Source organism: Rhinopithecus roxellana, chromosome 5 (assembly GCF_007565055.1).
Source record: "Rhinopithecus roxellana isolate Shanxi Qingling chromosome 5, ASM756505v1, whole genome shotgun sequence".
Taxonomy (NCBI): Eukaryota; Metazoa; Chordata; class Mammalia; order Primates; family Cercopithecidae; genus Rhinopithecus; species Rhinopithecus roxellana.
In genome coordinates this window covers 74,567,941-74,583,480 of record NC_044553.1, presented here as the reverse complement: position 1 = coordinate 74,583,480, position 15,540 = coordinate 74,567,941, and the positions used below count along the sequence as shown (strand labels likewise).

General features: G+C 42.1%; 1 protein-coding gene across 2 annotated transcripts in view; it reads left to right on the top strand.

Annotated features, from left to right (window-relative positions):
- The window catches only part of RYR3 (ryanodine receptor 3), a 407,410-nt gene that overhangs the window by 230,666 nt on the left and 161,204 nt on the right, over window positions 1–15,540 (top strand). For both annotated transcript variants that reach the window (XM_030930996.1, XM_030930995.1), the window contains exon 42: window positions 5,206–5,341. In XM_030930996.1, the coding sequence (XP_030786856.1) occupies window positions 5,206–5,341 (136 nt within the window). The remainder of the gene's footprint in view (window positions 1–5,205; window positions 5,342–15,540) is intronic.

Genomic DNA, 15,540 nt, shown 5'->3' with positions numbered 1-15,540 from the left:
GCCAGGGATGTTTGTGTGTCCGAGAGGAGAGCATGGCATGCTGCGGAGTAGGAGACTGGGTATGACTGAAGCACAGAGTGCCTGGGGGATGTGGTAAGAATGAGGCAGAAGCAGTGAGGAATTGAACTTGATGCTACCGTTTCTATTAGTAAGAGAAATTCATGCCCATGCACTCTGCCAGGCTTTATTCTGAATGCTTCCCGCAGATCAACTCACGTGATCCTCAGATCACGCCCTTTCATTATTGCCTGCCAGTTACGGGCAAGGAAGTGGAGGCATAAAGAGATTGGGTGGCATCCTCAGCATCGTGTGGATAGTCAGTGGTACAGCCAGGCATCGAGAGAGCGTTGGGCTCCTGAGGCTGTGCTCCTACCCATTTTGTTACAGGAGGTCACCGTAGAGCCAAGAGTAGTGGAAACCACTGGAGAGTGTTAGGCAAAGGGCCAACACGGTACGATTCGTATCTTAGAAAACACCCCAGTTTCAGTAAGAAGAACTGATTGGAACAGAAATAAGTCCTGAGGCAAGGCGGAGAGTTTATGCGGTAATCAAAGCCCAAGCCTGTGCTGGCTTCAGTTAATGTTGATGCAGTGGGTGTGAGAAGTGTTTGAAGCCAGGGGACCTATCTGTCAGAGGACAAATGACAGCCATGAATTCGATATCAGTTCAGCCCATGTTTTCCTCTAAGGAGTGCAGGAGGTAGAGCAGATCTGAGGAGGCCGGCCATGAGTCTGGGTTCTGTCAAGTTTAAGGAGCCCCGAGGCCCCCAAATGGCAGTGCCAAGTAGGGAGTTGACTGCGTGGCAGCACATCTCAGGAGAGCTCTCTGAGCTGCAGAGGGAGTGCACAGAGGGTGGCTGAAGCTCTGGGGGTACATGAGGTGACTCCGGCGGCTGGTCTGGAGCAAGAAGAGAAGCATAGCCAGGCCAGAGCCCTGAGGACCGCCAGCATATTTAAGGGAGTCACTGAGGAAAAGGCACCAACAAAAGACATGAGGAGCAGCCAAGAGGATGAGAAAACCCTGAAAATGTAGTGTCTGAGAAGCCGAGAGGAAACACTGAGAAATAAATACGTATTTTTTTCTTCCTGTCATGTAGTGAAGGTGAGTTGGCTCAAAGAAGACAGGGTGAGGAACGAGAGAGAGGGGATGTCTTGATGAAACGATTATGGCAGCAGATGGCCTTCCTCTAGCTGAGGCAGCCGCACAGACCACATAGATTTACCGCTCACGAAGATTCTGCTATTTCAGGCCTTGGCAGAGAATCGTTGGCTAAGCTGCAAAACCATGTCTGATCTATTAAGATGAGATGATAATTACCCACCAATAATTCATTGACATTTTTGAGTTAGTAAATTCCATTTCAAAAGCATTCAACTGATAATTACCGAGGGCCTATCATGAACCAGACAGACAAAACGCCCGTGTTTATGCAGCGTATTTCTAATGGGAGGAACTTCCGTTGCAGTAAGAGAGGATATTACTTTGCTGGGGCTGCCATAACAAAGCACCACAGCTTGGGTGACATAAACATCAGAAATTTATTTTCTCACAGTTCTGGAAGCTCCGAGTCCAAGATCGAGGTGTGGGCAGATTTGGTTTCTTCGGAGGCTTCCCTTCCCGGCTTGCAGATGGCCGCTGCTTTGCCATGTCCCCACGTGGTCTTTTCTTTGTGTGCACGTATCCTTGGTATCTCTCTCTGTGACCAGATTTCCTCCTCTTTAAGGACATGACCCCAACAACTCAGTTTAACTTGGTCACCTCTTTACAGCTCCTTTCTCCAAATACAGAAACATTCTGGGATACTGGGGGTTAGGGCTTCCACATGTGAAATTTGGGGGAGACCATTTAGCCCGTGACAGAGGGGTTTCTCTTTGAGTTGGTCATTTTATTTTGTTCTTTAAAGTATTTTGAAATATCAAAGAGACATTTTTAGAATAATATTTTGAGGTGGCAAATAAATTTAAGTAAAAGTATTTTTATTATTTTGTCAGATTCAGTAAATATTTCCAGTGGACTTATAAATCATTATTTTCCTTATAAATCATTATAAGGAAATGATGTGTCCCTTATAAATCATTAAGTTAAAAGCAGGAATCGAGGAAAGAATCTATTTACTGACCTTACCAAATATGTTATTTATCAAACAACCCCATTACATAATAGAAGAACCTTGCTTTTTAATATTCTTTTAAAAGAGGGTAGACGCTTTGGCTCACGCCTATAATCCCAGCACTTCAGGAGGCCAAGGCAGGTGAATCATTTGAGGTCAGGAGTTCAAGACCAGTCTGTCCAACATGGCGAAACCCCATCTCTACTAAAAAGCAAAAATTAGCCAGAAGTGATGGTGGGTGCCTGTAGTCCCAGCTACTCAGGAGGCTGAGGCAGGAGAATTGTTTGAACCTGGGAGGCGGAGGTTACCGTGAGCCGTGATCGTGCCACTGCACTGCAGCCTGGGAGCCTGGGTGACAGAGCGAGACTCCATCTCAAAAAAAAAAAAAATCTGTTAAAAGAAGTCCCAGTCAATATAAGTTAGGGTTAACTTTAATAAGCCCTCCCAGCTGCAAAAGGAGTAAGTGAAAATGACCAGACCAGAGGGAAATGTTAGGCCCTATAGGCCTGTGTTGTGAAGGATACCATCTACCTCCTACATACGCACACCAAGACTCAAGCACCATGCCACTGTCAGTGCCTTGCATGAGAGCTTCCATCAATGCTGTGTCTATTCATGGTCTCTGCTTCTAGCGGGAGAGACCTCAGCCAAACTCTATTATTCATACATTTAGATGACAATAAATAGCTCATTGTTTCAGGTAGTGTGATGGTAACCCATGCTTGTGTGAAAAGCAGCTGAATGCGTCTTCTTTGACAAGGCAATACCACAAGGTTTTGAACTCCGTATTCTATTCTCAGCCCCAGTTCATCTTTTGAAACCATGTTGCTCAGCAAAGACATGGAGCCTCCGTTGGAAGAAGTCAGATGTGATGAATGCAGGCTAGCAAGCTGGGAGAGGGGAGAGATAGGCACTCGAGGAAATCTGTAAAAGGGATGAGGTTTGCCACACCGTTTTCAAGTAATTGGGGTGGCTTAGCACACTGCCATAGACTTTATTCAGCCCAGTGTCGGGAAATTACCCAAGTTTGGTTCACAGGAAAGAACAGCAAAGGACTGCTATGCTGGAATTTCTCCCTTCTATTGATCACGACAGAAATTAGGTCATTTAGGATTGAACAGTAGCCCCACCCCAACACATACGCATACACACATGCAAACACACACACACACACACACACACACACACACACACACACACACACACAGTCTCTCTCTCTCTCATGGGCAATTATAGCAGCCTAGGAAATATCTACACCTGCAATCTTGAAAATTCTGCCCAGTTCTGGCCCTTATTGATGCTTGCCTGACATTTTAAAGACAAAATCAAATCTGAACTCTAAACAGAATGTTATCTTTACTGGTTTAGAAGGAAAAAGTGTGGTGACAGATTCTTGCTGAGTTTTGCCTTATTTTTATTATACTTGCAAAATAGAATATTTGACATCAGTAAATAACTGATTCATTGAGCAAACGTTTATTGAACAGCTACTATGTGCTAGCCCCCGGGGGTTAAAAAAATTCTTAAAAACACCATCCCTGACTGAGAATTTGGGAGCACTGTGGATTCTCCTCTTCTCTGTGTATACATAAAATATGAAAGGTGAAATTAGAAGAGCAACTGCATTTTAAACAAGGTGTATTTGCCAGGCTTTTTGCCTGATAGCTGCTGAAAAGTAGAGCAGAATCTAAAATCGTCTATAAGATCCTAGCACAGAGATCTCACGATGAATGTCTAGTAACCTGGAAGCAAAGAGACCACCACCAATCCCAGTCCTTAAAGGAAGAGGATCTCTTTTTCTGGCCATCCCAACCTTAACATCTTGGCTTTTGACTTTGGACAGCTGTTGTGGATGCGGAACGAGAGTAGACTCCCCTGATTACTCAAGGGCCCGCTCTGGGTCAATCAGTGACTGAATATTGTGGCCTTGCAATACCATGGCCAAATGAACATGGGCGGCCCCCAGTGGGCCCTTCTTTTTCTGCGCTGTTATCTCCCCAGACGTAGGCTAGCTAGGCTTATTTTAAAACGACAGCTCCCTCTTGCCAGAACTGGAAAAACCAGGAACTGACAGTACATGGTGTGTTCCTACATAACAATGATAATCAATCTTGTTAATTACTTGGAAACAAAAAAATGAATTGGAGACTCTTTCTAGCCTCTAGGGAAATGGAAGCCTTTCGGTTCTTAGAATTTCACAGGCCTCATAGCTATCCGGTAAAAAAAAAAAAAAAAAATTGAGCAGTTTTTTTTGTTTCTTATATATGTGTAAGATTTATTTTTAAATTTTATTTTGTTAAAATATACAAAATGCATATTTTACGATCTTGAAATTTTTTAACTGTGTATTTAACTGTATATGTAGTATTCGGTACTTTTGTAATGTTGAACTGTCACCACCATCTATCTCCATAACTCTTTCCATCTTGTAAAACTGAAATTCTAGGCCCATTTCACAATAACCTTCCATTCTTCCCAAGAATGGAAGGAGCCCAGGGGAGCCCAAGTCCCTGGCAACTGCCGTTCTACTTTCTGTCTTTATGGGTTTTACTACTGGAATTACCTCATAAGAATGGAACGATACAGTATTTGTTGTTTTGTGACTGGCTTGTTTCACTTAGCGTGTGTCCTCAACGTTTGTCACATTGTAACATATATCAAAATTCTGTTCCTGTTGAAGGCTGAATATCCCATTGTAGGTATATATCACATTTTGCTTATTCGTTCATTCATCCATCAATGGCCACGTGGGCTCCTTCCACATTTTAGCTTTCAATTATTTGGGGGTATATACCCAGAAGTGGAATTGCTGGGTCATTAAGTCTGATTTTAATTAATCTGATTTAATTAAATCAGAACTAATTAATTAATTTAATTAAATCACAATTAATTCTGATATTGATTCTGATTTTAATTTTCTGAGGATGTCTAGTACTGTTTTCCACAGTGGCTGTACCATTTTACATTCTCACGAGCAGTGCACAAGAGTTCCACCTTCTCCACATCCTCAGCCAACACTTCTTATTTTTTGAGGTGTGTTTTTTAATAGCCATCCTAATGCGTGTGAGAGAACACTTTTGTACTATTTCTGGCAGGTGGTGACCTACTTGGCAGGCTGTGGCCTGCAGAGCTGCCCCATGCTTCTGGCCAAAGGATACCCTGACGTCGGCTGGAACCCCATCGAAGGGGAACGCTACCTGTCCTTCCTGAGGTTTGCCGTCTTCGTGAACAGTGAGTCCCACATTTTTCCATACCTTTTATACCCAGAATAGCATGATCATGGATACGTACAAGGAAAAGGATATCCTTTCCATTGCTTCTGATCCAAAAATAGGGGTTAGGTGGCTGGCAAGAGAAATCTCCAGGAGAATCACAGGGGTTTGGTGGCTGGCAAGAGAAATTTCGGAGAGAATCAGGCCAGATAAAGATAAAGAGTAGAGTCAAGTGAACAGAGCACTGAGCATTAGTCCCAGATCCAGCAAGAAACTCACTGCCTGAGGTTGGACGTGTGGCCTCTCTGCACTGTAAAAGGGGACCTTATGAATATCACAGTTGATACCTCATCTGTTTTACAGAGCTAAATGCATATGTGCATCTGGATCCCTGGACTGTTCGATGGATGGATGGATGGATGGATGGATGGATGGATGGATGGATGGGTGAATGAATAAAATCAAGTATAACTGAGTAGCTGTAAAAAATAAGTAAACTCCTAGGAGAAAAAAATGGCTATAGCAACCCTAAATGTTATTCTTCATAATACAATCTACCTCCCATTTATAGTGAATTCCAACACTACCAGAATTCTTTAGTTGCACTGGAATGATATGCTGAATATTATGTAAAATAAGTGGGGTACTTTCTTGAAAATAAGCGTTGTCTCCTAAGAATTTTTGTTATAATACTAATTCACTTGTATTGACATTATACTTATAGTCCCTCTGTCTTCTCTTAGTTTGGGGTTCCAGGCTAACAAATTGTACTAAGCAGGTTAGGTGATCTCAAAGAGAGATTGCAGCTAACACACAATCATGCTAATTGTTCTAAGTATAAGAATTTGTCTCAAAATATGTTGACATAATGTAATCATTATATTCCCAAGTGCTTTTCTTATTGTGTCTCTACCCTCCCATTTCACCTGCTTACTTTTCTTCACCATACTAAGCTATACTATTTATACTACTAAATATAGTCTTAATATTTAACTGTTTTCTTTTCTCCTTGTCCTGGTTAGATTGCAGGCCTTGAGGTGGTTGTGTTTTATTCCCCTGGGACCCACCCAGCCAACTTCCTAACCAACTCTCTCTGCTTCTCTCCGTGTATTCATCACTGCATCCTTCTGTATTTATCACCAGCTTTGTTAACCTCCATTTTCTTCTCTTGAGGGCAGTTTTAGAGTATCCTCTAATAGCCTGGTTCACTTTGTATCCGAATTATCACATGTCCAGAATTAATGCAGAGTTAATGTAGGAGTAAAGCAAATTTGTGGGTGTATGAACTGGATTTTAAGAATTTATACAGCTCACCAAATTATGTAAATAGATTGTTTGCAGACAAATCTGATCAAGCCAGGACCAATTTATTCATCTTGGTCACCTTCACAGTCAAGATCAAGAGCTTTTTGAGTCATTTTATGAGACCATCTACCTGGATTGTGGAGGTAAAGGAATCCACTGGCTCTCGTTCTACCCAGACTGCCTAAATTCTAACACTTGCTTTTGTGGGTTAGGTACACCCATATTGAACTAAACTCTAGACCAAAATGTTTGGTCCATCCCTTTTGTTTTCAGATTATTTTATATCTTTTCAATATATTTTCTGCACTACAATTTTATAATGCAACAAACTCTGGCAAAATGACCCATCAATACAAACGTTTGTGGGTTTTAGTTTAATGTTTATTTTGTCTCTGTAATAGTGTTATATATATAAAGTTTCGATGCCGCAAAAGAAATAGCACTTGAATATAAAATTTTCTTTTTAATTCTCAGCAAGGCAAGGTACTTCTATAGAAGGGTGCACCCTTACAGATGGAGCAATGGTGAGCTCACATTTGGACAAGGGAGGGAAAGGGGTTCTTATTCCTGATGCACATGGCCCCTGCTGCTGTGTCATTCCCCTATTGGCTAGGGTTAGACCACAGAGGCTAAACTAATTCCCACTGGCTAGTTTAAATAGAATGACAGGGTGAGTGCTTTGGTGGGAGTCAAGACAGAGCAGGGAGCAGGTAATTGGAATGAGTTAGGGTGGAGCAGGTGATCAGAATGAGTCAGGGTGGAGTAGATAATCGAAAAAGTTTGCTTTACGAGGAAGTTTAAAACTGGAAGACAAAGTATTGAACATATGGACATACTAATTCTTTGAAAAGAAATTTAGAACTCATATCTAACAAGAGCCATGTCTAATTTTGGCAAAGGATGTCGGCTTCTCCTTTCAAAGAATTTTCAGTCTTTTAAGGGGAGTAGACATGGACAGAGATCACTACAATAAAAATAAGTGGAGTAAGGCAGGGAGAGAGCACTGAAGGGGTTCAAGAGAGGAAACTTATTGAGGAGATCAGAAAAGGCCTAATGGAGGAGGTGATGTTAGAGATAAGCTTTGAAAGGTCAAGTTTCCAAATACATAGATTCAGTTAAGGAGCAGCATGTACAGTGGCTCAAAGGCTAAAGCATGCTGCGCTTAGGAAACCTAGTGCTATTGTTTAAATGTGTCCCCTAAAAAGCATGTTTTAGAAACAATCCCGTGAGTTGGGAGATGGGGCCTAATTGGAGGTGTTAGGTCATGAGGACCTAACACCTCATGAATGGATCAATGCCCATTATAAAATGGCTTGAGGCCACAAGTTCAATATCTTGCTTTCTTGTGCACACTCTCTTGCCATGCGATGCCTTCTGCCGTGTTATGATGCAGCAAGAAGGCCCTTAACAGGTGCACCCCCTTGATCTTGGACTTCCCAGCCTCCTGAACCATGAGCCAAATAAACCTCTATATTTTATAAATTACCTAGTCTTTGATATTCTGTTGTAGCAGCACAAAACAGACTAAGATACCCAATGATCTGTCAGTCTGGAGGGTAGCTGCATGGATGGCAGTGGTAAGACATGAGGTTTAAAAGGTAGGTGGTTATAATGGGGAAAACCTAAATGCCAAGTTGAAAATTTAGTATTGATTCAGTGTGTAGAGAACTGCAAAACTTTTTAACAGAAGAGAGACTGATGGGTTGATACCCACTTATGGGTTCTATGCTCAGGTTAGAATAATGAGTTTATAAATTATTAGGGTGTTGGTAAAAGGGAGTGGAAGAGATACATTTCAAACAAATTACAGAGGTGGAATTCATAGGACTGTATTAGGCCATTCTTGCATTGCTATAAATAAGTACCTGAGACTTGATAATTTATTAAGAAAAGAAATTTAATTGGCTTACAATTCTGCAGGCTTTATAGGAAGCATGGTGCTGGTATCTACTACACTTCCAGTAAAGCCTCAGGGAGCTTCCAATCATGGCAGAAGGCAAAGATGGAATAGGCATGTCACATGGTGAAAGCAGGAAGAAGAGGGAGAGAGTGGAGAGGCTCGAGGTGCCATACCTTTTTTTTGTTTGTTTGTTTGTTTGTTTGTTTTGAGATAAGGTCTCGGTCTGTCACCCAGGCTGGAGTGCAGTGGTACAATCTCAGCTCACTGCAGCCTCAACCTCCCAGGCTCAAGCAATCCTCCCATCTCAGCCTTTCAAGTAGCTGGGACTATAGGCATGCCAGTGAATCTACCATCCTGGGGTCTGGAGAGTGGTAGCCCCTCCCCACAGCTCCACTAGGCAGTACCCCAGGAGGGACTCTGCATGGAGCCTCCAACCCCATATTTCCCCTCTGTACTGCCCTAGTAGAGGTATTCTGTGGGGCTCCACCCCTGCAGCAGGATACTGCCTGGGGACCCAGGCTTTTCCATACATCCTCTGAAATCTAGGTGGAGGCTGACAAGTGTTCTCCACTGTTGCATTTTGCATACCTATAGGCTTAACACTACATGGAAGCTGCCAAGAGTTATGGCTTGTGTTCTCCAAAGCTGCAGCCTGAGCTATAGCTAGGCCCATTTGAGCCACAGATAGAGTTGGAGCAGCCAGGATATATGGGGAGCAATGTCATGAGGCTGCCCTGGGCCTGGCCCACAAATTAATTCTTCCCTCCTAAGCCTCTGGGCCTGTGATGGGTGGGGCTGCCGTGAAGGTCTCTGAAATGCCTTTGAGGCCTTTTCCTCACTGTCTTGGATATTAGCGCTTGGCTCCTTTTTAGTCATGCACATATCTCTAGTAAGTAGTTGCTCTACCTGCCACTTGATTTCCTCTTCTGAAAAAGCTGCTTCTTTCTCTGCCACATGGCCAGGCACAAATTTTCCAAACTTTTACACTCTGTTCTTGTTTAAATAAATTTCCAACTTTAAGTCATTTCTTCATTCTCACATCTGAACACAGGTTGTTAGAAGCAGCCATGCCACTTCTTGAACACTTTGCTGCTTAGAAGTGTCTTCCACCAGGATACCCTAGGTCATCACTCTCAAGTTCAAACTTCCACCAATCCCTAAGGCGTGAACGCAATGCAGCCAAGTTCTTTGCTAATGCATAATTTGCATGATCTTTGCTCCAGTTCCAAATAAGTTCCTCATTTCCATCTGAGACCTCAGCAGCTTGGACTTCACTGTCAGCACTTTGGTCACAACCATTTCACTAGTCTTCAAGAAGTTCAAACTTTCTGTCATTTTCTTCTGAGCACTTCAAACGCTTTCAGTCTCTGCTGCCTACTCAATTCTGAAGCTGCTTCCACATATTCAGGTGTCTTATGCAATACCCCACTCTTTGATACAAATTTTCAGTATGAGGCCATTCTTGCATTGCTATAAAAATAAAAACCTGAAACTGGGTGATTTATTAATAAAAGAAGTTTAATTGGCTTGTGGTTCTGCAGGCTTTACAGGAAGCATGGTGCTAGCATCTGCTTGGCTTCTGGTGAAGCCTCCAGGAGATTTCAATTATTGCAGAAGGTAAAGGGGAAATAGGCACATCATGTGGTAAAAGCAGGCGTAGGGCAAGGAGGAGGTGCCACACACTTTTAAATGGCCAGATCTCTGAAGGGGTGGCCTGCCCCTACACACGTGTGGGCCTGCATTTGTTAGGTGGAACGAGAGACTTGAGAAAAGAAATGAGACACAAAGTATAGAGAAAGAAAAAGTGGGCCCAGGGGACCGGTGCTCAGCATACAGAGGACCCACGCCGGCACCGGTCTCTGAGTTCCCTCAGTATTTATTGATAATTATCTTTACCATCTTAGAAAAAGGGAAGTAGCAGGATAATAGGATCATCGTAGGGAGAAGGTCAGCAGTAAGACATGAATAAAGATCTCTGTGACATAAGTTTAAGGAAAAGTGCTGTGCGTAGATACGCATATGCAAACATCTCCATAAACCTTTTTAGTGCATAAAGAGCAGCATTGTGCTAGCAAGTCCCACCTTTTGCCCTAAGGCGGTTTTCTCCTTTCTCAGTAAACAGAACTTACAATCGGGTTTTACACAGAGATGTTCCATTTTCAGGGAGGGGCAGGAGACAGATGCTTTTCCCTATCTCAACTACCAAGAGGCCGCCTTTCCTCTTATACTAGTCCTCCTCAGCACAGACCCTTCACGGATGTCAGGCTGGGGGACGATTAGGTCTTTCCCTTCCCACGAGGCCATATTTCAGACTATCACATGGGGAGAAACTTTGGACAATACCTAGCTTTCCTAGGCAGAGGTCCCTGCGACCTTTGGCAGTGTACGTGTCCCTGAATACTTGAGATTAAGAGAATGTTGATGACTTTTCACAAGCACACTGCCTTCAGGCACTTGTTTAACAAAGCACACCCTGCACAGCCCAAAATCCGTTAAACCTTGAGTCACTACAGCACATGTATGTTGCAAGGACAAGGTTGGGGGTAGGGTCACAGATTAACAGAATCTCAAATACAGAACAAAATGGAGTCTCTTATGTCTACTTCTTTCTATATAGACACAGTAATAGTCTGATCTCTCTTTCTTTTCCCCACAATCTCTGAAGAACTCACTATCGTGAAGACGGCACCACGCCGTGAGGCATCTGCCCCCACAATTCAAACACCTCCCACCGGGCCCCACCTCCAGCATTGGGGATGACAGTTCAACATGAGATTTGGGCAGGGACAAATATCCAAACTGTATCAAGGACTGAATGGTGATGTTGATGGCGGAGCCTAGGTATGTTGAGAGAAAAGGAACAGAGGTACAGAGGTCACATTGAAGCTTAGAGATTTCAGGGTAGAGAGAAAGAAAGAAAGATGTCAGAAGAAGCAAAATGATTTGAGATGGAAAGTAATACGCTTGGCTTGGGTCACATTGTATTGATTTTTCTGTGTACGATACCCATATAGAGATACCCTTAATTGAATTTATAGGATAGAAATCCGTCAATCAACAGATTAGAACTAAGTAGATTTGCAGTCCATCAGTAGCTCAAATGCTTCACAGTAGGTTGCCATAGGCAAAGGCATGAAAAAAAAATATGGAGAGTATGAAAAAGAAAAGTGAGAATATTTCTGAATACTTAGGAGGAGGAATAGTGGCTCAATCACAACAGAATGTTACAGAGGAGTTTGGGCTGGAGAATGGAGTATCTTGGGTTCGAATTTGGCTCTATCATTGGCTAGTTGTGTGAATTTAAGCAAGTTAGTCAAAATACCTAACCTCGGTGCTTTTTTTTATGTAAAACAGAGATGATAATAATGTATGCCTCACAGAGTTGTGAGGCTTAAATGAAATAATCCCTGGAAAACTCAGATCAGCCCAGTGCCGGAAACCTTATAAACTTGTCGTTATGATAGTTGTTGTTCATGACCTTTATGAGAGTGGTAGGGCATTTGAAATGGGAAAACTGTAACAAATAGATTTCTTTGGGATCTCGAAGCCCTTTATAAGTCCTTCTGTCTAAAAGGTGGTTCAAAAGGACTTTCTGGATACTTTTGTGACCTCTGCTCTGCAACGAAAGATCAAAGTGATATAAGGAATCGTGGCAGATGACGGGAGCATTCATGGTGGGTGTGGTAGACGATGGTAGGTGGTAGGGGTGTTCATGGTGGGTAATGGTGAGTGGTAGTGGGAGCTGTGATAGTGGGTGATGAATGGTGATGATGCTAGTGATAGTGGAATATGATAGTCGGTCAGTGGCTATAGTGAGTTGTAGGGTGATTGAGGTGGGTGGTGGTTAGTGAAGGTAGACATGGTGATGGTGGTGGGTGATGATGATGGTGATGATGGGATATGATGGTTGGATGGTGCATGGTCATACAGGATTGTAAGGGTGAGTGGTGAATGATGGTGAGTGATGATGCGGGTGGCGAGGATTGTGGTGAGGATGATAACAGCTAACACTTATTGAGCGTTTACCATGTGCCAGGCACTGTTCCAAACACTTTTACATATATTAACATAAATTATACGACAATCCATTGAGGGAAGCATCTTAGGCTGTTCAGGTTGCCGTAACAAAATACCATAGACAAGGTAGCTTATAAACAACATAAATTTGTTTCTTACACTTCTGAAAGCTGGGAAGTCCAGGACCAAGGTACTGGCAGATTCAGTGTCTGGTGAGGTTTCTGGTTCATAGATGGTGCCTTCTCACTGTGTTCTCACATGGTGGAAGAGGCAAGGCAGCTCTCTGGGGCCTCTTTTATAATGGCACAAATCCCATTCATGAGGGCTCTGCCCTTATGACTTAATCACCCACCAAAGGCCCTACTGCCTAATATTGTCACCTTAACAGTTAGGATTTCAACATGAATTTTGGAGGGTCGGGGGACACAAATATTCAGACCACAACAAGTGGATGCAATTATCTTCATCTTATAGATGAAGACCCTGAAGCTTAGATTAAATACCTTGCCCAGAGTCTCATAGGTAATAGAAAGTAAAGCCAGAAATTGAATCAAGCAGTTTGATTCCAGAGGCCAAACTTTATGAACCGTTGTATACTATTGTCTTCCTGTCTCCCTAATGAACAAGGAAAAACAACATTTTCTCCTTTGAGCTTGTCAAAAATTGTCGTATTATTTAATCACTGTTTGGTGCTAATTTTAAAAATGTTAAGCCAAATCAAAAGTTTTTGTATATCAAAATAATGGAATGAGAAAACTCTTTCTAACATTATTTTACTATTATTTCTTAATGTTTGTAGTAAATCTTCTTAAATATTTGTCTGTAAGAAAATGTTTTAAGGCATGTAATTTGCTTCTCTTTATTTTTATTAGCTGTTGAGAATTTTTGGGTTGTGTTTAACTCTGAAAGTAATGAAGTCGATAAGCTTCTATTTTCCTGGCGGTTGCAAACACTGTAGCCAGGCTAAGCACAGATATGTTTGGGTGTCTGAGATTAATCCCTTCCTATTGTAGATTCTGAGAAGGAAAAGATTTCCTATCCACAAGAAAATGGAAAAGTTATTCTGTGTTTTCTTAGCGTCCTTGGAGAGTTACAGCAATATCTTCCCCAGACTACGAACTTAGTTTAAGGAACATAATGTCTCCTAGTTTTGCTGAATCTGCTTTCCTAGGTAGATTTATTATCGGCGGGCATAACTTGGGCATCCATCATGTGACATGTGAAGAGTCTATGAGGGGCTATGAAACGTGATGCTTTAGAAGTCCTGCCCAGAAGTCACTTCCTGCAACTCAAAGCAAGAAGCAGAGAAAACCCAAGTACAGTGGTCAGAAACATGTGTGGAATCATTACTAAAAACTTTATAATCAACCACACCTACCTACATAGTGACACATGGGACTGTTGGCATGCCAAAATGATGGTGTTTGTTGGAATCTGGTAGAATTAGTCAAGGGATGCATAAGGAAGAAGGCAAGTGTTGAATAACATCTTGAAATAAATGGATATAGTTTAACAGAGTCCTATAGGGGGAGCATATGGATAGACTGTTGTGCTGGGAGACATACATCTTTTTGGGTTGAGAGTACAAAGTGTCATCTCAGCTTTGAAGGGTATATAAGGTGTAGACACTTAAGAATCATCTGGTTTATTTCTGCCCTTGTGTTCATGTTTTTAGAGTCAGAAAGGGCATGTTAACCATTCTTCAGTGTGATTCGTACTAGACGAGGCATGGTTAGGGCTAAATGTGTGAGACATAGTTTTGTTCTCAAATTTATAAAACAGTTGAAAAGATTCGGCAGACTCTTGAAAAATTAACCAGTGGCAAAAGATTTAAATAACAGTTTAAGACAAACAGGAACAACATCGCAATGTTGTACTCAGGAGACACATCATGCTAGAGCGATAAGAAGGTAGAATATAAGGTACATTTGAGATATGGCTAGTTGCAGTTGGATTCTTAACATCTATGTTATACCTTTGTACTAACTACAAGGTATCTTAGTCCATTTATACTGCAGTAACAAAATAACCTGAGACTGGATAATTTATAAAGACAGAAATTTATTTCTCACAGCTCTGAAGACTGGGAAGTTCAAGAACAAGGCACCAGTAAAGATTGATGTCTGGGAGGGCTGCTGTCTGCTTCCAAGATAGTACCATGTTGCTGCATCCTCTGGAGAGGAGGAACACTGTGTACTCACATGGCAGAATCACTTGAAGGACAAGAGAATATCCCTTAAATTTTAAACCCTTGTATAAGTGTACTAATCCCACTCATGTGGGCAGAGATCCTTATAACTTAATCACCTCCCAAAGTCCACACTTCTTTTTTTTTTTTTTTTTAATCATGCTTTAAGTTCTAGGGTACATGTGCACAACATGCAGGTTTGTTACATATGTATACATGTGCCATGTTGATGTGTTGCACCCGTCAACTCATCATTTACATTAGGTATTTCTCCTAATGTTATCCCTATCCCCTCCCCCCACCCCACAACAGGCCCTGGTTTGTGATGTTTCCCATCCTGTGTCCAAGTGATCTCATTGTTCAGTTCCCACCTATGAGTGAGAACGTGCGGTGTTCGGTTTTCTGTCCTTGTGATAGTTTGCTCAGAATGATGGTTTCCAGCTGCATCCATGTCCCTACAAAGGACATGAACTCATCCTTTTTCATGGCTGCATACTATTCCATGGTGTATATGTGCCACATTTTCTTAATCCAGTCTATCACTGATGGACATTTGGGTTGGTTCCAAGTCTCTGCTATTGTGAATAGTGTAGCAATAAACACATGTGCATGTGTCTTTATAGCAGCATGATTTATAATCCTTTGGGTATATCCCCAGTAATGGGATTGTTGGGTCAAATGGTATTTCTGGTTCTAGATCCTTGAGGAATCGCCACACTGTCTTCCACAATGGTTGAACTAGTTTACAGTCCCACCAACAGTGTAAAAGTGTTCCTATTTCTCCACGTCCTCTCCAGCACCTGTTGTT